The following is a 27,051-nucleotide window of genomic DNA, read 5'->3' as shown; positions in this document are numbered from 1 at the left end:
TCCATATAGTTATTTCTGTCCAGTCCACACCCTGGGACTCTTCTAATACCGTACATCCATGCCAGGGACACCAATTATCATTTCAGCAGCTCTCTTGTTCCCCTTCCTGACAGACAGCTTGTTTTACTGTACAATGCCTGGAAACAGCTAAAACACTCAGTCTGACAAATGCCTATGTCAGCAAATGAGAGGGTAGCTACCGTAAATACTGCACTTGTAAACATGGCAATAAAACAGGAGTCATGCTCAAGAGAATAAGCTCCGTCGTCATGTCTTGAATAAGCGGGTTTGAGAAGTATACTGAGCTTGTCCAATGCTTTGGCACTGGTGTCAATTTTTAGACTAGCAATATGACACCACACTTTGGTGTCAATAAAATCTGACAGTCACAGAACCCATTTCACAGTGGCTTTTACGTAGAAATGGCATATTTTCTTGGAAGGATACATAGGCTATATTATAATGGGGGGAAATGTATTGGTCATTAAATAAAATCATCTGATCGTTGCCCGTAAAACTTTAACACATTTCTCACAATTAATGGTATTAAATGGTGGAGTGTGGCAAGGCAACATGAGACAGAAGTTAAAAATCTAAACATACCCACATTTCAGGATGTCTTCTGACAGTTGAAATCACGAGTATGCATCTATTACAAAGGGCCATAAAAATATGACTTAAAAAGTAAAAACATAAAGCGGCCTGGTATAGCGCCACCATGAAGCAATTCGAAAACAATTGGGATGGAGTGTCTTCCTTGGCCTACTGGCTGCATTCATGACGAGTTTGATGCTGATCAGTCCAGCTGTTTATATTTTGTGATTAAATATGGTAAGAAATTGTAATCTATGCAAACTTCCCCTCCCTTATGTACAGTATATATGCAAGTATCTCAAATATAACTTATGAACTACAATAATGCAGTTACGACATTAAACATTCAGAACTAAAACATTTAAACTTGCAACAAGCAACAGTGATGTTGATATGTTCTCAAACCTAATTTATAAAATGATATAGAAACAACCTTGCCACGATCATGTGACTCATGTATTGCGTGTGCTTCATCAACACCTATTATGAAGATTTCAATGTTTGGAACTACACAGTAGTTTTAGGAACCATTGGAAAAGCATTACTTTTTGTTCTCGTTATCTCAGAGCACACCTAAATAAATTACAAATTTAAGTTGGTTTTGGCGATAAATGATAAAATATTGAATATATGAATATTCTTCATTAGGCCTACAACAGAAATCTACGGTAGTGTCGCAATTCTCAATATCTCTGGTAACACAGGGAGGCTATACCGTACCATATTATAGTTATTACCTGCACAATGTTGCCATATAATAGGCTTTAAAATGTCCTTCTCAAATGGTTAAGTGTTTGCAGTATACTTGACCTAAATGGCCCATCTACTGCCATTTTCAATCTTCCATTTTCAGTGTTCAACACCATCATATAGTAGAGTATAAATCAGGCTTTAGAAGACAGCTAAATAAGCCACTAACTCCAAGATGTTTGCATTAGGAGTCCCATCTCTAGTATAGAGCTGTTGATCGGAGTCCTCCACAGCAGCATACACTCAGCCACTAGCGACTTTAAGCAACGACTGCTACGGCAGTCGGCTCCGGCAACCGGAAATTAATCAGTGCTCGATACATACCATACCATGTAAACCTGCTCTCAGTCGCAGCCCTTTCTACTACGGCAGAACCTACACTTACATAGTGTCTACAACGCCATGTAATGTATTGAAATTATAGCCGTCATACATTTACACCGATTGCTCCATCACCTCTCTTATGCTGTGTAATGTGTTGGCATGCTCTGAATGAAGAAATAACACTAATAGGCTACCATGTCATATTAACCATGTTTATTAAAACGGTTTTAGAATAACAGATTGCCCAAGCACCTTCCTCTTTCCACTGCTGATCATGTCCAGCGCATGTAATAATTAAGCAATATCGGCAAGTTTGCTGATGCGCGACAAGGTGTTCTTTTTTTTTAAGTGTTTGACACATGCTGGTCACCATGGGAACGATTTTGACAGCTACGGCGATTGCGTCACAGCTCCCGTACTTCCGCCTAGCGGAGGCGTCCTGAAAACAGTCGTTGCTTAAAGTCCCTATTGTCTTATCGCTGCCAACCACAATTGCTGAGAACAGCCCTAGAGGTTACAAAGTAAGCAGCCCTGTTGCATTGGTGTGTGGGCACCTTTAGGGGCATCCTTCATGTCAGGCAAGGTATAGCTTGTTAGTAGGCCAAGGCTCCCAGATGGCCTTACTTCAGGCATTCACAGGGGAAGTGCAGAATCTGAGGTAGTCATGGCTGTAAAGGGCGACACAGTGAAATAAGTCCTGAAACACTTTCAAATTAATTTGCAGTATGGAGCAAGCATATCTGGTACAGGGAGACAGTCTGTCCTGGCTCCATGATACTTTGCGAAGGACATGATTATTACAAGGATAGACAGAATGGACAGATTTATTTCTAGGTTATTTTTCTAGCTCTATAAGAAACTTAAAGGACAGCTCATTTTATACATACCCATTTCAGTGTCAATTTTCCTACCTGACTGGCAGACGTTTAGAAACGGATGCAAATTAAGAATATCTGACAAAATATGAATGACTAGTCTACATTAAGCCCCTAGCCTACATTAAATATTATGCATGTTATTGTTAAAAAAAACATACATAATACAAACATTGCAAAGGAAGCTCATGAATCCACTTCTTATGCCATCCTTTTTCATATCAAGTTGTGATCATAACCGTGTACATTAAGACAAAATACTATGCTAAATGAATCAGACAAAATATATTAAATTATCACTTATCACCACACACACACTTTATAAAATACTTATGGCATCTTCTCAGTTTCATTTACCAAAATTACCACCATTGTGGTTGCCATGGACACAAAAAAGGCTTTGGTTTTAGTTTTAGACATGTGGGCAGTGCCGAATCGAAACACAAAAGATGTTGTATTAACGAACACGATGGCCCTGTTGTGCTAGACCACAAATGCCACATCACAACGAATAAAGTATAACCAACATGAAAATATCAGAGTAACAGATAATGACCCATTTGCTTTTTCATGATTAAGATGAAACCCACCTTGGGATCAGGGGTCCTGGCCAGCATCAAAGCCTCACCAGGTTGGCTTAGCAATCCCACTCTATTCGGCTGTCCTCGCAGCGTCACCGTTATAGAGGTGGAGGCTTTCTGCCCGACTGCAGAACACACAAACAGAACCGCTCAGGTCCAACTGCTCGAGATGGAAGTCTACAGCAGTGGTTCCCAAACTTTTCAGGTCGAGACCCAAAAGAGATTAGACTTTTTCCCGGGACCCAAACTAGTGAAAATAGCCAATCTACAAGAGCACAATGCGTCGCAAGCTTGTAGTTCGGCCATTTGGGATGGTTATTACTTATTATTTTTATTCGTGGAATTTCTTAGATTTGATTTAAAATGTGTACTTTTGAAAAATACATACCGGTATATATTTTAAATGTAGGAATACAAAATTGGATTTTTACTCAAGTCTTGACCCGTATAAATTGGTCTGTGACCCACACATTGGTCCCGACCCACTGTTTGGGAAACAGTGGTCTTCTAGAGCAACTCTACAGCATTCCCTTCAGACATTAAACCTGACCAGTAACAAAGCTAAACTCAGTTCAGTACCTAGAAATGGAGGGTCTAAAAAAATAGTGCAAATCAGCATGATGAGACAATGAAAACAATGGCCAGTTAACATAAAGTATAGGTTCAGAGATGAGTGGGAACAGAGAAAGCTACACAACACTCAAAAAAATAGAGAGAAATGAAAACATGAGTTTGATTCCAGTCTTTATTGCAATGGCAGTGACAGAACCCAGAGTAATACCATACGTTATTGCTTTCCCTATGTGGGTCAAACATTAGGGGCCAATGTTGTCTATAATATGTCATCATGGATACTGTGGATGCTTCTGGCAGGTGATTTACAAAATGATGTTACATGAAGCGTTAAAATAAGCACAAACAGAACATAATGAGTTAGATCTGTCACACAAAAAAGCAGTATGGCCAAAGACTCACTTCAATTGTCATGTAAAACGTATCCATTCATGCTGCCAACACTACTTTTTTTTGTTCTTTTTGACTGACTTATTCCACAATTGTTTTGCATCAAATGGTTTTCATATTTTACCCCCTCCCCCAATCCACAACCATTTTGATGTAAACACTGTGCATCAAAGTTATGAACTTGAATATTTTGACTTAGTCACCCTAGGTAGTTTCCATATGGCTCTCTCCAAACAGGAATACAAAAAACAAACATCTATTAAACATCCATCTGTATTCTGATGCTACATATATGAATTTATTTAAACAAAACTTACAACTACCTTCCACAAGGATAATTATCTGCATACACAATATAGACAAGGCTGTCCTCTAGGGTCTTCTAGTGCAGCTGGCCAAAGGCCTCCTGATAGTGTTTTCAGAACAAGTGATGAATGAACCCTGGGTATTCAACGTGGCCGTCGTGTTTTGGCAGTTCGAGACATACCGGCACTCTGGTTGGAGATGTGTGCCAGGCCGGGCAAGCTGCTGGCGAGCTTGGCAAGTCCACCATTGGTAAGTAGCTGGTGGATGGCTGTGGTTTTTGCCACTCCCCCTGTGGTGACCACTGGCATAGCCCGAAGCAGAGCAGAGGTACTACCAATTGAGGTCAGGACGTGTCCTTGGGGCTTCCCGCCAGCTACCTGAGGGCGTAGGCAAAGGGGCAGATAATGAAAACATTAAAAGGGTGTATGTATTATATCGCTTTGCAATGCAACCGTTATCAATGACGGATAATGAAGGAGAAAACCTCATATCTCCACTTGAGCTGGATTCGGGTGGTGATAATATGACACACGCAAGTAACTGACAATATACAAAGTCACAATACCAACTTTGATGAGGCATATTGTTTTCTTCATTTTCTGAAAAATGTACATTTAGTCTTTTAAAGTTTTTTAAACATTTTGGACTTCGACAGCAGAGATATGTATATATATATTATATATTGTCAATTACTTGCATGAGGGGGAGAGGTGGTGGAGTTAGCTGTTTTAGCAGACAGTTTGAGGGTCCAATGGAGTTAAGAGGTTTTGTCCAAAGCGTCTTCTACTACTTTCCATTGGTTCAACATTCTCGAAACACAGAGACGTAAAGGTGTTCAATAGCACTGATTTATGAAAAAAAACCAAAAAACAAAACATTTTCCATTTAAAAAAAAACATACATTTCCAGATTTTGACAATGCTAACAGTGTAATGTTTTCAAGTGTTTGTCACGTAAATGTAAACAACTGTAGTCTAATAGACCTGTTAGCACTGGTAGGACTAATTACAAGTTTAAAAGTAAATGTAGCATTGTTGTATCAACTGCACCACTTCACGGTCAAACAAAGGCATCTGCTGCCATAGTGTGGTATCCACAGTTTAATGGAAACAGAGATTGTTGTTTTAAACTCTAAACTAAGGTTATGTAGGCATGGTTTTTATTAGTAGGAGACTGTAATGTATGTACAATGTACAGCACATGTGACTGAATCCTCAGGATTTAGTCTTACTTTTAGGTAGAGGAGTATAGGAGCATATTATCAACATTACCTTCTAAGGAAAGAGCTCCCAGCAGATGCATAACACTTACACAAAAATAAGCTCATACAGATTGTGCCTATAATAAAGTTAACAGAGGCAAAGTAAATGCTTTTCTAAACCTTTCAAATTAATTCAGAAGATAAGACTGAATCATTGAAAAGCAGTATTGTTTTCACTCTCAGCTAATGTACAATGCAAAACACTCACCCCTGGTAATAGAATACACAGATTAATTAATTTCCCCCTCTACTCAACATGATGTATCCTGATTCAAAAACAAGGTGCATTTAATTATCTGGAGTAGTGCGTTTTATAGATGCCGCACACATACAGTATCATTGCCTCATGCATAGACAATTATGTGAATTGAAAGCAATTCTGTATATTGAAAGAGATACCACAAAGTTGTTATGGCTATATGAACAAACCATGTGATCCTTGATGTGGTCCAGTGTACTCTCAAACTATGAAAACTAAATATGGTTTGAAGAATCTTGCACAGCTTCCCAATATTGGCCTACGTATGGCCTACTTCGCAAATCAATAAATACCTTATGACAATAAATGTATTTATTTATACATTTGGGCAACACTTTCCCAACACTGTTTGAGGGGGGCTAGCCCCTCCTACGCACAGCTTTGTGTGTAGGTGTGTTTGTAGCACGGAATGTGTTTTGATTGGCTGGGTCCTCAGACTCAGGAGTATAGGATCTGGGCATTAATTTAACTAGCTGAGCCATCATTATTTCTTTCCTGTACGCCGGTATATAGGCCTATAGTACTACTTGAATACATAGTGTGCCTACCATAAGAAAAAACATCCGACCCGTCTGAAGTGAGTGGTGCTGTTGCGGTGTCTGACGATTGGTTGTCTGACTATTGGTACTGTACTTTGTAGTACTGTACTGTTCTTCGTAGTACTGTACTTCGTAGTACTGTACTGTACTTCTTAGTACTGTACTGTTCGTAGTACTCTACTTCGTAGTACTGTACTGTTCTTCATAGTACTGTACTGTGTTCTTCATAGTACTGTACTGTACTTCATGGTACTGTACTGTTCTTCGTAGTACTGTACTGTAGTTCGTAGTACTGTACTGTTCTTCGTAGTACTGTACTGTACTTCGTAGTACTGTACTGTTCTTCGTAGTACTGTACTTTGTAGTACTGTACCGTTCTTCGTAGTACTGTTCTTCGTAGTACTGTAATGTACTTCGTAGTACTGTAGTTTGATGACATTCATTCTCGAAATAACTTGTACTGCTTGCTCAAAGTTGTTGTAGGAAGCTTCATAGTACCTCATACTGTATATCCTACTCTGAGGTAGAGTATTTTAGATAGACGACCAGGGGCCTGTTTCACGAAACATGGATGAACTAATCCAGGATTTAAGCCAAAACCAGGCTTGTTAAATCATGGTCTGTACAGCCTGGTTTATTCCATTGGGTGGATTTATCGAGCCAGGATCATAAAGCCTGGCTGAATGCAGAGCCTGGCTTTTCCTCTCTAGACCCATTCGGTGGAACACAGATTTACAGATCCTTCTTCTTCGTAGGGTATTATAGAGCACCGAAGTCCCGGCGTCACTGTCAGTAGAGGGCGTCAGTCCCCAGGTTCGTGTACTTTTTATTTGCATTGTAATCTCCATAGGGGGATTTTAGATTGCCTCATATAAGAACTGTGTTTGAAAAATAAACCGATCACCCCGGCCTTTTCACTCATATGGATATGAAACATCGACTGAAGGTGGAAATGTACAAATATACCCAAAGAGTAACAAAATAAGCGTTAGAAACGAGCCAAACAACCCAGAGACTACATTTCCGGGTAGGCGGGTGGCTGCATCTGCCCGTCGCACAACAGAAACTGAATATTAATTACGTTTATTTGTATTTTATTGTTATTTAATGTTACGTGGTTAGTACGTGTCGAGTCACCACCAGCTGAGCTTACGTCAACGAGGAATCTCAGGAACGCAATGTGTTGACAGCTGGGCATGACGTATATTAGCAGCGGCATTGCCTTCATATGTAGTTTAAAGGCTTTTGCGGCCACATTAATTCCATTTTCTCCAGAAACTGGCTGTATCAAATATGAATGGAAATCATTAACGACGCACAGCCACTCCCCTGACAGAAAGGTTGGGGTGGTCGGTTTATTTTTCAAACACAGTTCTTATATGAAGCGACCTAAAATCCCCCTATAGAGATTACAATGCAAATAAAAATCACACCCGTGTGAACTGAGTGGTGTAAGGTTTTATATAGCATGATCAGCTGTGGTCTGACGTAATGTCTGATGTAATGAAATCACACAAAATATGTTAAGTAAAAAAAGCTATAATTTTTGATAAATGTATGTATCACACCTGGATGTGATTTCACAACTGGCTTTTTTTGCGCAGAGAAAATGACCACGGTTGCTACGGTCATCCAGTTCACCCGGGTGTGATTTAATTACGTCAGAAATTATTTTGAACATAGCAACCATGGTCATTTTTTTATGCACACAAAAGCCAGTTGTAGGAGTGGTTTACACCACTCAAAAAAATACATGAACCTGTGTGTTGGCGCCCTCTACTGAAAGTGACGTCAGACTTCGGTGCTCTATGGCAGTTGGCATCCTTAATAGTTGCATTACTGCCCCCTTCTGTATATCTCAGTATCTTTACTAATCTATTCCAGACTTACTGATACAAGGACTTAAGCTTCTAAAATAAATACTGCTGTAATTAAAGAGAGAAAATACTCTCAATAGTGGATAGACTGAATGATTAACTACCCCAAAAATATACTCTACATTTTACCACTACTCTTAAAGGACCACTTCTCAACCTATCTTCATATAATAGGTCCTCACTAATAATCATGATAAAATGGCATGATTTTTTCCTACTCAGTCTGTGTCTCATAAGAGGGCTGTGGGCAGTTTAGAAACCGTCCTCCAGTGACATCATCATTAGGCAGATTTTTTAAACAAGATTTTTTTTGAAAAATGTTTCATTTTCATTATCGACCATTTTCGCATTGCAACTTTTCAGGACTAGAAAGCCTGCAGTTTCTATTAGCTTGTATTCCCCGTCGATGATGTCACTGGAGGACGGTTTCTGAACTGCCCACAGCCCTCCTATGAGACAGACAGAGTAGAAAAAAATGGGGCCATTTTTTCATGATTATTAGTGAGGACCTATTATATGAACATACATTTTATAATATAATAATTCTTCTTTACCACTTGCACCACAGCAAACCTATTCTGGGGGAACATTCCCCAAAAGCAGCTGATCTACAAGCTCACAAGCAGTCATGATGAGGTTGTGCAGCCTATATATTTTGGTTCTTTGATTTTGTATATAGTGTTTAAATTAGTCCTTTAATGCAGACCGATTAAAACAAGACAACATAAACCCATAATAATTGAATAAGTGTGGCAAAAGTCATTGGTTTGTGATCAGATTGACTGCTTAATGAACAGTAAAGACATCAGGATTCAGGATTAGGTTAAACCTGGCTGTTAGCCTGGTCCGGAGCAGGGTAAATCTACAGCATTAGTTTCCATGGTAACTAGTGTGGCATTGCTTTCATGAAACTGAATCAAGCCTCAATATATCCAGGTTAACTGGCAAACTTCATGAAACCGGTTAATCGCTGATCCAGGATTGATTAAACCAGGATATCTGTTAAATCCCGGTTTAATCTCTAATCCAAGTTTCGTGAAACGGGCCCCAGCCACTCCAAAGCCTGGCTTTGTTATGCCCCCCCGTGACGTCATGTGGCAGCCAAGTCTATGGACTTTTTATGTTTGCTTTAAGCGGGCGCCCCTCACTTCACTCGAGTGTGATTGTTTTTAATCTTAGTGAAACTTTCAGAGCTATTCCTAGGAGTGATTCTGGGATGCTTGATGTAATGCAGGCCCAGATCATGTTCATTGGTAAACTCAAGCCGAGTCAAGAAGCACAGACTCGATATTAACCAGAAGGTACCTGTGTGTTGGCCACTGTGCAGGGCAAGCTAGGAGCTTTGGTGACGATCTCCTGCAGACTGAAACTTAAGCCTTGGAGTAGACTGCTGGCGGAAGGTGCTGCATGCAAATGCAAAGAAAAAGAAAACATCTAATCAGTGGTGCTCAGATTTAGTCAAATTGATGCCAAGAGAGAAAAGAATGCAACAACCGCTGTCATTTCAATAGTCCCCATCACAGACAAAGCACCACACACACACACATCCAAAGGGCAAGGTACAGAACATTCTGACGAATGATGCAAGAGGAGATCGATGATGTTTGCTTGGATATGTTGTTCGCACACAACATTCGCACCATCCAGTGTTCAAAACATTTAAAACAATTTGAAAAGAGAATTTCGACACAAGATTTAAACCCCACCTTTAATCTGATCCAACAAAAGTGTTGTATATTTGCATTTGTTTGTTGTGGCCAATGGGGTCGAGATTAACATCAGTGTCGAAGAGTACACTACACACAGGTGTGCGGGTAGGCAGGACAGGACAGGACAGCGAGGGGAGTGGAGGGGAGGGAGATACCTTGGGCGGTTGCAGGAGCGTGTGGCTGGACAGGTGTGGAGGACCCTGACAGCATACAAGGCTGCATACTGTTGAATGAGCTGTTGAATGAGCTGGAGCCCAGGGACAGGGCACTAGACATCTCAGACAGACTACCAGACCTGCAGTGACACACAACCAACCAGTCTACTCAGGAGCTACCCCGGCACCAAATGCCTGTCAGCCATCAGCCAGCGCCCAACCAGTGTCCACCACACATCAATCCGTTTGACACCACACACACACTTTTGTCCAACAAAAGGGGGGATTTTAGCCATGGTTAGGCAAGGTATAAAAGCTTGATTCTGTGTGTGTGTGTGTGTGTGTGTGTGTGTGTGTGTGTGTGTGTGTGTGTGTGTGTGTGTGAGTGAGAGTGTATCAGACCTGCCAACATAGACTTGAGTACGGCAGTCAAACTCACAGGCGTCACCTGCTTTTTGCGTACTTTAGAGAGACTAATCATATGTGCGTACTTTGACGACGAAATGCGTAACTGCTACACAAATTGTACACGTTGGCAGGTCTGGTGCGTGTACATTATGTATAATTGTACGTATACGTGTGTGGTAGGACTGGAAATCATACCGTTGTGCTGTCAGAAGCCCAGAGAGTTCCTTGGCTCCAGCTACAGTCTGGAGCCCCATTGTCATAGACAGCGGCTTCCCAGAAGGTCCAACTATATTGGAGGAAGAGGAAGCGCAGGCAAGATAGTTGTGCAGTAACTTCTGCAGCTAAAACATCACTGTACAATTAAGACAGACAAGGTGGCTCTTAACAGGTTTACTGCCACCTGCTGGACGCAAAGCCAACCTCAGACTGCCGAGGGCTGCGGGGGCGATTTAGAGGGTGAACACACAGGATGGATATCCTGTTGTGGGCTAAATAAATAATGCTAAATAAATAGCGGCAATGCTAGCGAGCTAAAATATAGCCATGCTTGCTCTAGAAAACGCCAATGTTTCCATCTAGAGTCTAGACCACCGGATAATCAGCAAAGACCTAGTCCGGACATCGTGCGTTTTATCCAAACCACGGAGATCTCCGTAGATTAGGAGTTATTCAGCTTTTAGTCAGCCTGTATAATGGGATGCAGGCGGGGGCGAGATTGCGCAACGCGGTCTAGGATCGCTAAAGAAGGAAAGGCCAAGCCAAAATAATAATGAAAAAAATTAAATCCGGTTTGATATCAATAATAAAGCTTATCTGACGGATCAATCCGCCAGGAGCGGAAGGTAATTACATTCCTTATGGCGGAGCGTTCCGCCATAAGCAGTAAGTCTGTTCAAAATAAAACTTTTGAAGCGATAGTTAAATGTAGCAATGCAGTAATGGGGTGTTCAGCAGCATAGTCATTTCATTATTTATCTTTGTACCTTTTACATGCAAACAATAGACCTCAGATCTTATGTTGTATTTGCTTTAATCTGTCATATCACCTAAAGAATAGGATCTGAACTCATGATTATTACTGTCTGCCTGCCCCTGAGATTTCTATCATTGAAAATTTAAATAAAAATATTTAGAAAAAAAGAAAAAAAAAGAAAAGTAGACAATCATGTTGAAGTGCTGCCAAGTCGTTGCCTACCTTCATGTCCAGCTGGGCTGATGGCACCCCCTGCTGAATCGCCTTGTGACACGATGGTGACCTTGATCTTGGCCCTCTTGGATGCTTTGTTGGGAGTAGGGCTTGGCGTCTGCCTCCTCTTTCCGTGGGACCTTAGCTCGTCTCGGTCCAGGCCTTCAGTCTGGTCATTGGATAGTGGCACTGCAACAGCATACACACATTATATATATACAAATATGAAAAGAAAACTAAAACAAGTTTGCTTTTCTCGTTTATATTTTTGGCTTTTAGTCATTAGTGCTTATTGGTTTAGTTTTAAAAAGTGCTTGGTAGATTACAAAAACACAGCAAAACAAGGCCTGTATGGTGAGACCTGCAAAAGCAATGTAACTAGCCACCACACAATAAAAGGGCAAAGAAAACAAAGACAGATATGACAGGGAGAAGAGGAAGATAAGAGTAGGAGGAGCAACAGATACTTACCAAAGACACAGGGTGGGGTGCCAGGAGGAAGATTTTTCCTCACAAGCATGTTTTGTTTCATAAAAGCAGCGAACTGAGCTGGAATGAATTGGACAAAAACAAAAGAGGGAAAGGAGAGTGGTGGAGGAGAGACAGAAGAGGAAAGTATTTCATTCACGTTCCATCTTGCCCTTCAGATGTTGTGACTCAATTATCTTAATCATTTCATTCACAAACGTTTCAGCCAATTTAGCCCGCTCTCACCTATAGCTCACAAAGCAACCTGCAGCTGTGTATGAATTATATGTATTTCGATTGCATAGTACCAGTTTTCCATAACAAAAAAATACCTGGTACTTTTTTGGTATCACCTCCATATCAAGGTTCCAAGTGAGCTCTGGCAATATCAAAAGTTGACATCATGAAAACACTGCAGACTATGGACTGCTCAGAGGCAATAGTTACCAATTGTCCCGACACAATAACGCTTCAATGAAGCTCCCAAATATTCTTAAACTTATAAACGCTTGCCAAACATATTCATAAACTTCGTGTTAAACAGTATAGGTTAAATAGACAGTTTCCAGCATTTGCATTGTTCAGCACTGTCCTATGCAGGCCAGGGGGTTGGACCGCTATGATGGCCAGTTATTTGAAGGGGTCTTTTCTGAAGTGGAAAATGAAGCTAGTCGAGTTCAGGTGTTTCTATGCAATGGAAAAGCGCCATTATGGTATGAGGGTGAGGGTGCTTATGAATGCTCACTTGTGTGTTATGTGTGTGTATGCGTCCTTCTTCTGGCCAACCAACCTTGAGCTTGTCTGTGTGTGAGTACCGTGCCGGACCGCTGCATGTGCGTCTTGAGAAGTTGTGTGGCTGTGATCAGGCTGGACTTCTGCGCTGGAGACAGGCCTGACGTTTTTGGTTTTGGGCTTGAGGTGGGACTGCTGCACACACTGGACAGATCCTAAAGGGACAGGGCAAAGAACAGACACACTGATGAGTAATAATAACCACCATTTAAATTTGATTCTGCCATGGAAAAGGGAAACAATTAAGGATGTCCTCATCATTGATGCCATTCAACATACAGTATTCTGTGTGTGGATGAGGATGCTGGCTTTGAAAACAGCAGCTTGTGTTCAATTCCAGCATCCTAGTTTCAGTCTCCCCATCCACAGATTTTTTGTCATGTATAATTTAAAATAGTCTGTCAATAAAAAACAGCCTTTCTTTTAAAGATGAGTTATTATTACATGCATTACATGTGTTGGATAAAATAGTTATGATTATTCCTTTGTTTTGACTACTTCATTCTCTTCCGTGGATACGCCAGACTAGTGGATACGCCAGACTAGTGCATACGCCGCTAATTGCTTGATTATGATATAAGTTACTCAACAACTGAACTCCAACTGTTGTATGACTGTATGACTCCAATACTTTATGGGCTTTATCACATCTTAATGACAGATTTACTCAACTTTGGTCTAAAAAAAGAAAAAGAAAAACTATGGCCACGGTGGCCTCAAAATACTGCTGGTGTCATCTCCACCTACGGCAGCAGATGCTAATGTTTCATTGTGGATGATAAGTGGACAGTTTCAAGCAGTTAAATACACTGGATTTCTCTGGCCTCTATTATATGCAGTGCACTAGATGTTTGGACAGAATGCGTATTGCGTACTGTCTGACAAGTGCTTCTAAGCAGTCTAAATACGTTATTGAAATGTATCTTGGATCAAAGCGCTTGCTCCCGATTACCTAAAAGGACTGACATGACCAACCAAGACCCCCAACCATACTCGTGTTCTGTGCCTAAGGTTGTATTCCAACAAGTTGCAGGAAGGACTTGATGTACATGATGTAGCATTACCAGGTGAGCACCTCGGATTATTCATAATTGTGAAGAGCCTACCCTACAGCTTTACATACATAAGATTAGGGTTATTATTACATAAGATCGGGTCTGATCACGTCATTTTCAAATGCTCAGAATCAGATCGGGATCCAAAAAACCTGATCGGGACATCCCTAGTATCAATATTATATCCATATCATGATATTAGACTGGAAATTGTCTGTGATTTGGGATATTGTACTATTGTGATATGGCATAAACGTGTTCTATAAAATATAAATATCGGATCAGGATCGTAGATGCTGATCGGTATCGGTAGATGCTCAAAATCAAATGATCGGAATCGGATCGGTAGCAAAATAACGTGATCGGGACATCCCTACATAAGATGTACCCGTATATTACCAAATAGGGTTGTAAATATGCAAAATAGATTCGGACGCCGGGAGTTAGTTTATAAGGAACCAGGCTGTTATTTGCAGTAGGCTGTTATTTATTTTTGCACCGGCCAGCACAGGGCCATTATTTGGTTACAGACTACAGTTACTGTCGAGCATGTTTTTAAGTGCTGCTTAACACATCTTGTGCCCAAGACGTCTGTGGACGTCCTGGGTATTGCGCAACGTGCATAGCCCAAGACGTCTGTGGACGTCTTGGGAAAAAAAAAAAAAAAAAAAAAAGTTTATTTTATTTTATTTTTTTTATTATTTTTTTTATTAAAAAAAATCAGAAAAATCAAAACACTTTTTTTTTTTTTTTTTTAACACGTGGTGCCAAAGTTTGTTTTTTTCGCCATTGAGAATGCATTTGGCGTTTAAATTAAATAACTCAGAAACTATAAAACATTTCAAAGTAAAAAGTTCCAGCATGTGTCTCCACAGTCAGCTGAATTATAAAAAATGTGAATGGATTTTCTAGGTGAAAGTGATTTTGGGCAGTTAAGCGTGGGCTCTCAATGTGTTAATTGATTTGACCAATATACATTTTAAAAGGCTGTCATAGCCTACGCTTTATATCTTTTTTCAAAGGTTGTTTCAAGGTTTGGCCTTCTAGATAAAAAAAAATACAAATGCTCAGTTTTGTAATTAATTAATTTTCAACTATTTGAATAAAGGTTGTACACATCAGTGAAATGAACCACTGGGAAAATCCCTAATTGAGAGAGTGTATAGGCCTAACAAGCACACCACCGCTCAGTGCATGAAATAAAACATTAGTTATACACCCAATGAAAATATAAATTTAGATAAAATGTATTTAGATAAATAAAGTATAGACCACTTGGAATTATAACAATCGGTTGAGGATTGCCTGAGTATGGAACAAGTTAAATCTCAACTTTTTTCGTTGCGCTTCATGGTACTTGTGAGGACCTCCGCATGAATTCATGGTGAGTGGCGCTGGCGCACGCCGCACCAAACATGGAAGATCTGCAAGCTCATAACGCGATGCAACACTTGGAGCTTGTAGATACACGCATGACAATAAACATTTCACAGAATATATACCACTTTGAATTAAAACAATTGGTTGTGCATAGGCTGAGTATATGGCACTTATGAAACTATAGCCTAGATTTATTTTGAGGATATGGAGGACTTTGTTGTTGCGCTATTGTGAGGCCACGGTGAGTGGCAGGCGGAGATCTTCAAACTCAACACGCTGTATATATATATATAACAATGTAAATGAGGCTGACTAAGTTTGCAAATAACGGCCCATGGGCGGTTATATGGACGAGGGTGGTTATTTGGACGAGGTGGTTATTACGCAAAATGGTGTCAGAACCTGGGCCGTTATTAGGTAGTGGGCGGCTATTTGAGTAAGGGCTGTTATTTGGAAATATACGGTATATAAGATAAGTAAGTCAGACTATCAGACTGACCTCAGAGCCGGAGGGGGATATGGGGACTCTCAGCGCTGGGGACGAGGGCCGTCCTCTCTCCATGTCAAACGGAAGCTCCCTTCGAAGTCTCTTCTTCTTTTCTGTGTCCATGTCCCTCATCTCCCCCGAGGCGTGGCCATGGCCCTCGGCCCGCGCCAACACCCCAGACAGAAAGTCAGCTATCTCATCCTACAGGAATACAAAAACAGCATTTTCAAGCTTTTATTTTCACTCAATCACGAGTTAAAAAAAGATCTGCTTTGTACTGTACGAGTAGTTACATAGCCTCACCTGAATGCAGCGATCCACCATAGTCTGTGTCAGTCCCTCGGTTTTCATCTTTGTTGAGTTGATTCTGAGGAAGTAGATGATTTAAACGGTCATGAAAATTGTCATAATCACCCAACCTTGGATTATTAACAAACAACAAAAGCCAACACACAGACCAAAGAAACAAACAGATGTGTGACTGTTAACCCACTTGAGGTTGTCATCGGCTCCTCCCACCACCACCATGCTGTTGTCTGCCCTCAGTCTCTCTCTGAAGTCTTCCATGTTCTCTATGCTGCACTGCAGAGCATTCTGGCCAACCACAAACAGCACTGGAGTCTTCATGTCCAACAGTGGGTCGTCCACATCCTGCCAGCCAGAAATACATTGACCAGCCATTAGGATTGACTTGCCAGTTGGCAAGACTCAAAACAGTCACGTAAGACAAATACACAAAGCACTGTCAGATGCTATGGTTTTCCAGGCGACCTGCAATAGTAGTTTGCTAGTCTTGCACTGTACCATGCAGAGGTGTCCCAGGTCTAAACTTGTCACCAATACAATGTCAACAATAAAAATGCACTAGTAGTGTACTCGCCAGTGCGGCGGCCAAATAATGCCAACCTGAAAGCTCACCAGTCATCGTTTCAGTGAGTTTATTTTTACTACAGCGTACACACCGGGTCAATAAGGAAAATACATATACAGTCCCATAGCGTTAAGGGGAACTCCTAATGGAGTTCTATGGATCATGGCTACTAACTGGGCCCAAAGTTGAGAACAGTCTTTCATTTCTTACCCCTCGTGATCCGTTGGCTGTCAACAGCGGAAACCCGAGACATACCACTGCTGTGAGATATTCCATAAGAGATACCTGCAGTTGAATACAATAGGCATAAATTGAACATTTAGGTTTATGAAGAACTAAACTCATTATGCTGCAGTCAAGTGACAAAAAAGCCTTACGTGACAAGCAATGAGAGCACCCACATTCCATCCAACCAGGATAATGGGTTTATGAGGGAAATGACTGTGAACCTGAAACAGACAAGTTAATATGGATTTACCAACATTACATGACTTCAACTTGGAGATCTTACAATAATTCCAAAACTCATTCACAAAGTCCTAGGGCTCCATTTTCGTCACAGGTTTATCCCTAAACTTCTTTGCCTTTACTATTTTGCAAAACATTTTTGAATAGTTACAATGGCTCACAACGTGTCAATGTAGATTGGCTAGTTGAACTATTCAAAAATGTTTTTCAAAATAGTAAAAAAAAGTTTAGGGATAAGGGGTTTACGAAAATGGAGCCTCTAAAGACAAATCCTATATTCAAATTGGCTAATGGGTGGACCGGCCGGCGGCCAGCCACTATGACTCAGGCATAACCCCGTCAAATGCCTATATATGGGCATACAGTGAAACCAGGGCTCTCCATATATAAGAGTATAAAAGGGACATGGAATGACAGATAGAGATCTCCATATATGGGCATATTGGTCGGATCGTCGGTGCGTCATAGGTTTTTCACACAAAAAATGTAGGGCTGGGACTCGATTAAAAAAATAATCTAATTAGAGGCTTTGTAATTAATTACTCAATTAATCACATTTTAATCGCATATCAAATCAAGTATTTTTTAAATGGATTTTGGTATACTAGTGAATCAATGAATAGTGAATACACAAGTTTAAGCAATAAAACATTGTTTTTGTAGTAATAATAGGGGTAATAATAATTTATATAGAGCTTTTCTGAGTACCCAAAGATGCTTTGGGCAAAGGGGACATGAGAAATCAAACACAACTTTATTAGGGGAAAAACACTAAGAAATTAAATAAATTAAATAGCTGGGGAAAGAAATATTGAAGGTTTGGATGGTGGGGGCATGTCTCTGAGAGTTTGGGGAATGCATTCCACAGGGTTGGGGGGGCTTGGTGCAGCAAATATGTGACATGACCATAACAAAACACCTCTGTGTTTCTTCCGTGGACATACAGTAACAGCCATAACAGATTTTACATTTTAGTTGGCCATAACCGTTTAGTTAGAAACCATGTCATCTGGACGGGTCCATGAACTGCTACTGGGAGTTGGAATAATCCATCCATAGTGTTAGGAGGAAAGTAGGCTTTCAACATCTTTTTTGTGCTAAAAACGAGGGGCTGCACAGCCTGCACCTGTGTGAGGGGACAGGATCAAATTAAATACCATAGAACTCCTCCTGGGTCCTAACTACGACCAGAGCTACTGTTGTTGAAGCTAGCTTCCAGGCTAGGCTCGGTGCAACATATTTCGCATCGAGCCGATACTGGAGGCTTGACGAGGTGCGGTGATATGCAAATTCTTTATTGAATAATTGCACACAACTGTGCTGTAATCCACGGTATCATCGGATAGCCTTTTAAATCCTATTTCCAATCCACAGGGACAAGCAAAGTGATCTCAGCGGCTTCCCCTGGTCTGGTGAACTGTCTATTGTCTGAAGAGGACATGGACTCCACCCAGTGCACTGAGTGGAGTGGCTCACAATGGCTCGCAATGTGTCTGTCAAGTTGCAACCTGTTGTGAACATGCAGATCTGCTATTTTCGCTGAATATTTAATAATCTTTTGGCCGAAGGTTTGCCAATTTTCTCGTATTATGACATGCCCAGAATAGGGACATTCTGTTCCTATCAGCAAGTGGTGCACACACTATAAACACAATGTCCCGGTTGTTTCCTCTCTATCCTTTGTAGACAAAGATGTGCCATAACATAATTATTATTTTTTAAGATATTTTGGGGCTTTTTGACTTTTATTGATAGATTTACAGTAGTTTGACAGGAAAGGGGGAGAGAGATGGGGGGGAGACACGCAGCAAAGTCTGGATCGGGACTTGAACCCGCGACACGCTGTCAGGTTGGATTACCATCCTAGGTGCCTGGACCGCTCGGCCGGCCCAGGCCAAGATGTGCCATTATTGTTTTTATATGACCTCAGAGGATATAAAAGAGAAATAGGAAGTCCTACCTCCATGACCTTTGCCCTGACTGTTCCCAGCATGTGCTCCAGGCACTGAGTAATGCCAACACTGGCTCCGCTGCTCACATGTGTGTTCACTGGGATAACCTAACGGGGACACAGATGTTAAGGGACCTTTTTGTAGAGGAACAATAAAGTACTTCTCGGAAAACCATGTGGATATTATTTGAGTGGGACTTCAAACCTTTCCCAAGCAGGACAGCTGAGTTTGCCAGAATCTCATTCGACGTGAGGTAGAGAGCGCAGGATTGGTAGGGCCCGATGGCGCAATCAGGATGAGCGGGGAGCCAGGAAGCTTGCTCTGAAAAATGGAAAGCAAAGGACAGGCCTTTACCGTTAAATCATAGTGACTATAAAAAAAGAAAACTGTCTGCTCTCACTCAGTACATTTCTCTCTACAGTGGGTTAAATCGATCTGAAATTGTACATGAGCATTGACCATTGGTGTGAGGAAACTGATTTTCCTAAGCAGTGAAGATGATTTTTCAAAATGTTTCCAAAATTTGTGAACTCAGTCTGTTTTTTTTAATAAGAAATCTCTAAGAGGAGAATAACAGCACTCACGGACATGTCATTTACTTTACGGCACTTTTTATTCTTTTATAATTCGCACAGTATGCTGCAGAGCAGACAGCACAACGTACGCGTTTCGGTGTAAAGCCTTCGTCAGTGTTGTAACCTTGCTTCAACTCTGTCTGTTCCCATATATTTTTCTCCTCATTGGGTTGGTAATTGCATATGTGCATTAACCCCTGGCATACACAGGAACTCTAAAATAAATACCAACTAAAATCATAGAGAAAATGTTCTTACTTTTAGACTATAAGACTATTTCATACATAATTCATTCATATATATTGTTTTTGTGAATATGAAATATGAATATTTTAGCTGCTATTTTCTACTTTGAAAACGAATCCGAACCAAACTGAAAACAAAATTTAAAAACAAAATAAAAATACAATACTATAATAACCTTTGTCTGCACCTAGTTAGTGTGTATGGCATTTCCAGTATGTCATTATAAAACCAATAAACAGAACTGTAAAAATAGAAAAAATGTCTGCAAGGCCTACTGGTTTGTTATGAGACAGAACCCCCACAGCCGGGTCCCATGGACGTTTCAGCAACAGCGAGAGGGCCTCTGAACTCGGGGCTCCACTCTTGGCTGATGACATCAACAGCATCCTATCAATCAGTGAGGGCAACTACCCAAACACAGAATAACAAGTTACTCCCAATTCATTTTCCACTTCTCTGTAACAATTTCCAAACATTCATTGTTTTGTGTATATACTATATAATAGCAAAGAATGACAATTACAATATAGGCATTTAGCACTAATTAGCAGCCACTCTTATCCAGAGCGACTTACAATAAGCCAGGTTATCGCATACATCAAATGCAGAGGCAGTGTGGTGTTTGTTACTTAGGCTTGTTCTTCTTGACCACAGTTAGTGAACTACCACAATGACCACAATGTTAAAAATGTAATTTAGTTTTAATTCCTCACTGAAGTTTTTATGTCTACATAATCTAGAATACTTTTTTTGTCTACACAGGGATGTAAATCTAAATTCCTGTTTTGTAGACTATGTATATCTTCATTCTGCTACTTGCTGATGTAATAACTATGTTCACATGTGTCTGACAACTAGTATCAATAAATACCTTGCTTTTGAGAGTTTGCAGAACATCCAAGTAAGCAGCCAGCATTGCAAGACTCAGGGATTCAATCATGGTGATGTGTAACCACTGTGTGAGCTTGGTGTCCCAGTTGACACTGGCTAGTGCATGACGCACCTTCCTGGCACACTTGTCCACGGCGATCCTACGCAAGACTGGCTCATTGGAGGCCTAGGGAAGAGTTAGTCGATACAGTAAGAGTTGATACATGCATTAGATTATAATTAAAGGGGTGTTACAATGTTGAGGTGTCCATTTTGTTGTTTCTTGTCATGCCTATCCCTAATAAAGTGTATATTACAATGTGGTACAGGTACCGTCTACAAGTTCGTTAACCCATTGATGCCTGAGGCCGAATCTGGGAACGCCTTCTAGGGCCTGACCTAAGGTTTCTAAAAACCTTCAAATTCTGATTAATTCTTTTTTAAATAGTTGTGTTGCTACATGTATAGCAATAGCTGATGAGACGCAGAGAGCGCGCCGGCATCAAGGGTAGAACAACGTATACGTTGCATCAGGCATCAATGGGTTAAGCAGCTGTAGCACTAAATGCTATGGTACCATTAATGATAGAAATGTTGAATGGACTGCGAGATCGCGAGCACCTTGGCCATCATGCATTGCATTTCAATTTTCACCTGATGAAAACCCATATCATTCCAAGAGGCTCCGTGTCCTTGCCAAGCTGTACCTAGTGATACCCAGGTTCTGAACATGCCTATCCTATATTAAGAATTTTGGCAGGTCGGCCAGTGGACAACCATGGCTCTTTGGGGCTCGAGCAGGTAAATATAATAAAAACAAACAAATGGAAAAATACTCACAGTTTCATTGGCCAGTCGGGCTAGTCTTTCACCTTGCAGAGCTTTAAGCACTTTATTGAACAACTTGTTCTGAGTCACAGTCCATCCAGTTCTGAAAAAAGAGAAATTTGGAATGGTAAGGGATACAGGCCATTATGTGAAAAGACAAGTGAGAAATAATGTTACAAATGTCTCAAGCAAACTAAGAGTCTACACACTTGTTTACGTGTTCTTCCCAGTCATCAGGGGGTGGGGGGTTATCAGCCACAGTACGAGCAAACAAGACGTGGCGTTCACATTCCTTCATCACACTCAGGGCTTTATGGTTGTCGTAGAGGGGAACAGGTGTAGGTGTGACCGTTTCCACATCAATTAAAGTGTCAGACTCTCTGCAGAAAAAAATAAGATTACAGCACATGTCAAACTGACCAATACATCACCTGGGCCTCTTACAGGAGACCGCATTCTGGCAACTGACACGTCTCTAGGCTATTAGAAGTAAGGCTACATCAGTGGTGCATGGGCTGAGGCAAGTACACACCCTGAACATGACCCAATCCAACCAGACAGATTGTCAGACAGATGACAGATTACAATTTGTCCAAAATGCGGCAAGATGAGAGAACATATTACTTCAGTTTTAACTGCAATGGCTTCCGTTTGTTTTTAGGATTGATTTAAATTTTATTTTAATCGGCCTGGGCCGTGGCTCAGCGGTCCAGGCACCTTGGCTGGTAATCCAGTCTGGCAGTGTGCCTCGGGTTCGACTCCCGATGCCGACGGCCTTTACTGCATGTCATCCCCCCATCTCTCTCCCCATTTCCTGTCAGCCTACTGTCTGTCCCTCCATAAAAAATATATAAAATAAGGCGAAAACCACAAAAAAAAACATTTAAAACAAATATATATATATTTTAATCGTTAATCGTTTATAAAGCTCTCACACCTTCCTACCTAAATGACTGCCTGCCTACACATGTCCCAAACCGCCACCGTCACCACAATGCCACTGGGCTGGTACATAATACACAATATTACAAACGTAAAAAGTAAAAAGTGACTGGTGTGATTAACTGAAAAGTGTCCATACCACTGTATCTGTGCCCACGTTATTGGTGCATCTCAGCCGCCAGCCATAACAGATTTATATACTAGAAATATTTTTCTTGGCCATAGTACAGTAAAAAGGAGGGAAATACCAATGAATCCCCATATGCTGTGGCATTTTGTTAGATACCGTAGGTACTGTAAAATGTTATATTGTTACATTCCTATATCATTCTTTTGTAGTCTACATGTGCCAACCGTCACTGTGACTTCTGGATCCCATGTCTCAGAGAGCATAGACACAGTATCCAATAACTAGGGCCTAAAAGATGCCCACCAAACCACCATAGATAGATATAGAAAGGTAGACGGCAGACGCTACAATTCATTGGAGCGACCTGTATCGAACCGAGGGCGGAAGTGCGCCCATTGACCTCATGTACACCGCCGTCATCTTGCCAGCAAAGTGGTAAATAGTAGCTATTTCCCATTGACAGCCCATTCATCCAAACAGAAAAGTCCTATCTGATTGTATTAACAACGCCAAACTTCCCAACATTGCAACTGTACGAAAAGCTTGAATTTTCCTCCATTTGCAAAGTGTTTGTTCATACAAATCCACCGTAGACATGTTATGAGCAATTTCCTGTCACAAACTTAACATAGGCACATAACATTTTAACATAGGCATCAAACCGCTTAAATCAGCCTGAAATAAAAATGTAGTCGAGTCAACCCCTGTTCGCATGCGCAGTACTGCTTCCGTAAGATTGCATTGGGAAAACCGGGAAAACATGGTACTGGCTGTCAAACAACTGCTTTGTAATAGCCTGGTTAATAAACCAGACCGAATCAGCCGTTGGCAAAAAAAAGTTGCCTACCAGCGGATTACGGTCTGGCGAGGCTCAGTAGCACGCCTCTTTCCTACAGCAGAGAACAGGTCGGACCAATCGGGACACGGTATGCAATATAGGCGGGCTTTGGTACAGTGACGTTCAATGCTTGAGACTTTTGACTGACAGTAGCTCTGACCAATTGCGTCAAAGAGAAAATGTTCCCCGGGAAATGAAATCCAAGTGGAGCCAGCCCAGACTGATATACCGCGACAGTGTTGTGTGATATTAGTCTGGCTTATTAGCCAGGCTAGCTTTGTAAGCCGTTGTTTGATCACTTTGATGCCTATGTTAAAATGTTACATGCCTATGTTAAGTTTATCAACTGTATCTTGGTTACTTTTTGGAAAAGATACTGCGAAAGGGGTTTAATCTACTGTTTGTGGACGGGCTCGACTCCATTTCGACCTGTGCAGGGATAGCTTTCCGCAGAACCTCCTCTCGGAGCTAAAGCGTAGATGAGGTTCCAAACGGAGCTACAGAGCCGGAAGAGGTGTCTACAGTTGCAAATCACTAGCATTTATGTAATTTCCCATGACCAAGTAAGTGTGCACAACTTCTTTACTCACAATGAGGAATCAGGTTGGCGACGGGTGACAAACAGAGTCCTGGTGGGCCGGGCACTGCTTGCATCCGGGTGGGCATTCCATGGCTTGGCATAGCTGTGGTCTAGGAACACCAAGTCGAGCTCTCGTTCATGAGCAGACAACTGGAACAGCAGGGAGGTACCCATCTTCCGTGCTGATGTCTGGAAGTCCTTGTCTCCACCACGGTGCATCCTCTTCCGGGCCCCACCAAAGGGCCCCAGAAAGGGATGAGTATTCACACCAACCACCTGGGGGGAAGGTTGACAATGGTGAAGAAAAATAATCAACTCAAGTTTCCACAGAATAATTTTAGTACCGTGTTATATAGTATCTAGAAAGAGATAAGTACACAAAATATAAATATTAGACTTGGAGGTGTCAGTTCTGCTATGCAGGTGCTGCCTAGCCTGACACCCAGTCTGAATTTTCATTTCACTTCATTCGCCAGGACATATATATTTGTAATTGTAGCGAAGAGGCAGGCTAGGTGCTGCCTTTAATACATGAATAGTTTATACGCCAGTCATCGACTTGTTGTGATGATAATGTGATCATATACGCGATCCTTTAATTACGTCAATGCTGAAAACCACTGTTGAAATAAAACAAACAAAAGAAATGTATATAAAGCCAACCTAACCGAGAACATTTACAGTACACAGATCTAGCCTATAACCATATCATCAAGATAGCCGCATATGTCTGGTTAGCATTATGCTAACCAACGTTAGAGTAAGTTGCCATTACTTACCTTTAGGCCCTATTCCAACCTATTATTCATGAATTCGGAGGATTTAAAATCTTCTTCGCAACAACACGGTGTAAAACGAGGCGGTAATCCCCTGTATATTAGCAGATATAGCACACAGAATTTGTAATGCGCAGACAGTCTCACTTCCTTTTGTTATGTGGGCGCATGAGCGGTTGCCATGTTGTAAAACCCTTTCTATGCAGTGTTGCCAGATTTTGTGAGAGAAACAAGCAAACAGGTCTAAAATGGAAAACAAGACCAAAGTAGGCGGCCACATGAGCGCTCATGTTTCATGAGATCATAACATCAACATCACAATCATACATTCTACAATGCTACAAGCTCATTGGAACGCGCTGTGAGCTTGTAGGTTATATCTCTGCTATTTTAAAAATAAAGTATTGGAAAAAACATTAAGGGGCGGCGGGGGTCGGTGGACAAATATTAATTTGAGGTCCTTTGAGAACCACTGGTTTATTAAATGACATTTTGAAACAAGCCCAAATAATAACCACAACCACCAATAGACTATTTACAAGCAACATTAGGCCTACAGGAAAAACAAGCCTCTCCTCTCTTATCCATCTATAAATGCACCAACTGTGCCTGATGCAAAATATGGGCTGGATTTGAACAGAGATAAATAAATCATGACATATATTTGTTTTGATGAACAAAAGCTAATACTTGAGGAGAAAGTTTGGGTTAATCTATGGATGCTGTCTGAGGAGAGATGGATGTGTGTGTGTGTGTGTGTGTGTGTGTGTGTGTGTGTGTGTGTGTGTGTGTGCACACGCGCACGTGCGTGTTATAAATGAAAATATGCCAATGCTGAAGCCTGCGAGATGCCAATGAGAACCAACCGACTGCAGCATACAATGTGCAATGATGTGTTCTGAAAGGTGAATTAGTTATGAATCTCAATGCAGCATGGTACAAGGGATCCAATTTGGCCAAGGTGGCGGAACAGGCAAACCTATAAATGGTATCACCATAATCCAATTGGGACAGAAAGATGACAATTTTTTTACGAGCTGAACAAGCAAAACAAGCCTTCAATCTGTAGAAGAAACCCAGAGTGAAGTTAAGCTTTTTGCACAAGGAATCAATATGAAATTTGAAATTAAGGTGTTTATCCAACCAAAAGCCAAGGTCCACCCACTCGATGGGAGTTCCATCGAGAGTGGAGTCTGTGGAGATGGTCATTGGAGCTGAAATAGCTCAAGGAGTGAACAACATAGCTTTAGTTGTATTGCCATTTAGCAATAATTTGCTCTTTATTAATTCATGCTGCAGGGAGACGAAATCAAAGGACAAATTTACTACAGCCACCTCAAGAGTCGGCGCACAGGTGTACAGAACCGTATCATCTGCATACATGTGATACCTAGAGTGCTTTGATTGACTACAGATGTACAGAAGAAGCACAGACATAGGACTTGTCCCAGGCAGCCTTGGTGTCATCCAATACAGTAAGGCATGCTGTGACCGTGCTATGCTTGGATCTGAAGCCTGACTGCATGGGGTTTAAGATCATATGCAAATCAAGAAAGTGATTTACCTGTACTGATACTTGGGCTTCAAGAATTTTTGCTAAAACAGAGAGATTTGAAATTGGCCTATAGCTATTTACATCAAGAGGGTCACCCGCCTTTAGGAGAGGAGAAACTTAGGCCTGTTTCCACTCAACAGGTAAGTTTTGAGAAATTAGTGAAAGATTGAAAATTTCAGTTATGGGTTTAGCAATAACTGCTGCGGCTAATCTCAAAACATAAGGGTCAAGGCCATCAGGACCCGAGGACTTTTTTGGGTCCAATGACGACAGGGCAAGGAAAACACTATAGGGGAGACCACTATAGGGGAAAAATCAAAGTATACATCCGGAGCCGCAGATGCCGTCTCCTGTGCGAGAGGAGGGGGCATTTTGTGTGTCAAATATGTGCCCAGCTCTTTTGAAATGATCATTAAAAGCATTTGACATTAACTTTTTGTCACTTATAATG

At 41.1% G+C, this 27,051-nt stretch overlaps 1 protein-coding gene across 2 annotated transcripts; it reads right to left on the bottom strand.

Moving 5' to 3' along the window:
• Positions 1 to 3,851: 3,851 nt before the first annotated feature.
• Positions 3,852 to 25,248, bottom strand: kansl3 (KAT8 regulatory NSL complex subunit 3). Of its 2 annotated transcripts, XM_079516510.1 has the most exons (20): positions 25,049 to 25,248; positions 24,280 to 24,545; positions 21,989 to 22,159; positions 21,792 to 21,882; positions 20,953 to 21,138; positions 20,357 to 20,488; positions 19,465 to 19,581; positions 19,269 to 19,367; positions 17,218 to 17,289; positions 17,051 to 17,125; positions 16,463 to 16,620; positions 16,273 to 16,336; positions 15,982 to 16,170; positions 13,046 to 13,202; positions 12,259 to 12,336; positions 11,797 to 11,976; positions 10,797 to 10,887; positions 10,194 to 10,333; positions 9,635 to 9,732; positions 3,852 to 4,770 (listed from the first exon to the last, which is right to left on the bottom strand). In XM_079516510.1, exons 2-20 carry the CDS (start codon positions 24,486 to 24,488, stop codon positions 4,537 to 4,539), a joined length of 2,541 nt encoding a protein of 846 aa, XP_079372636.1. In that variant the 5' UTR covers positions 24,489 to 24,545; positions 25,049 to 25,248; the 3' UTR covers positions 3,852 to 4,536. The 2 variants fall into 2 exon arrangements, with proteins under 2 accessions (XP_079372636.1, XP_079372637.1); XM_079516511.1 differs by lacking the exon at positions 10,194 to 10,333 and having other exon boundaries at positions 4,632 to 4,770.
• Between the last annotated feature and the right edge of the window lie 1,803 nt (positions 25,249 to 27,051).

This window comes from Electrona antarctica (genome assembly GCF_951216825.1).
Source record: "Electrona antarctica genome assembly, chromosome: 12".
Taxonomy (NCBI): Eukaryota; Metazoa; Chordata; class Actinopteri; order Myctophiformes; family Myctophidae; genus Electrona; species Electrona antarctica.
Note: the sequence above shows the minus strand (reverse complement) of the source record. Positions and strands in the feature narration are given on the sequence as shown.

Bases quoted from the DNA above. Each gene is read 5' to 3' on its own strand.
- kansl3 (XM_079516510.1), bottom strand. From the start codon at position 24,488: ATGCACCGTGGTGGAGACAAGGACTTCCAGACATCAGCACGGAAGATG. The intron at 21,883-21,988 runs GTGTGTAGACTC...CTCTTTTTTCAG, and splicing joins TGGGAAGAACACGTAAACAA to AACTGGATGGACTGTGACTC. The intron at 19,582-20,356 runs GTAGGCCTTGCA...TCCATTTTTCAG, and splicing joins TTCTGTCTCATAACAAACCA to AGCAAGCTTCCTGGCTCCCC.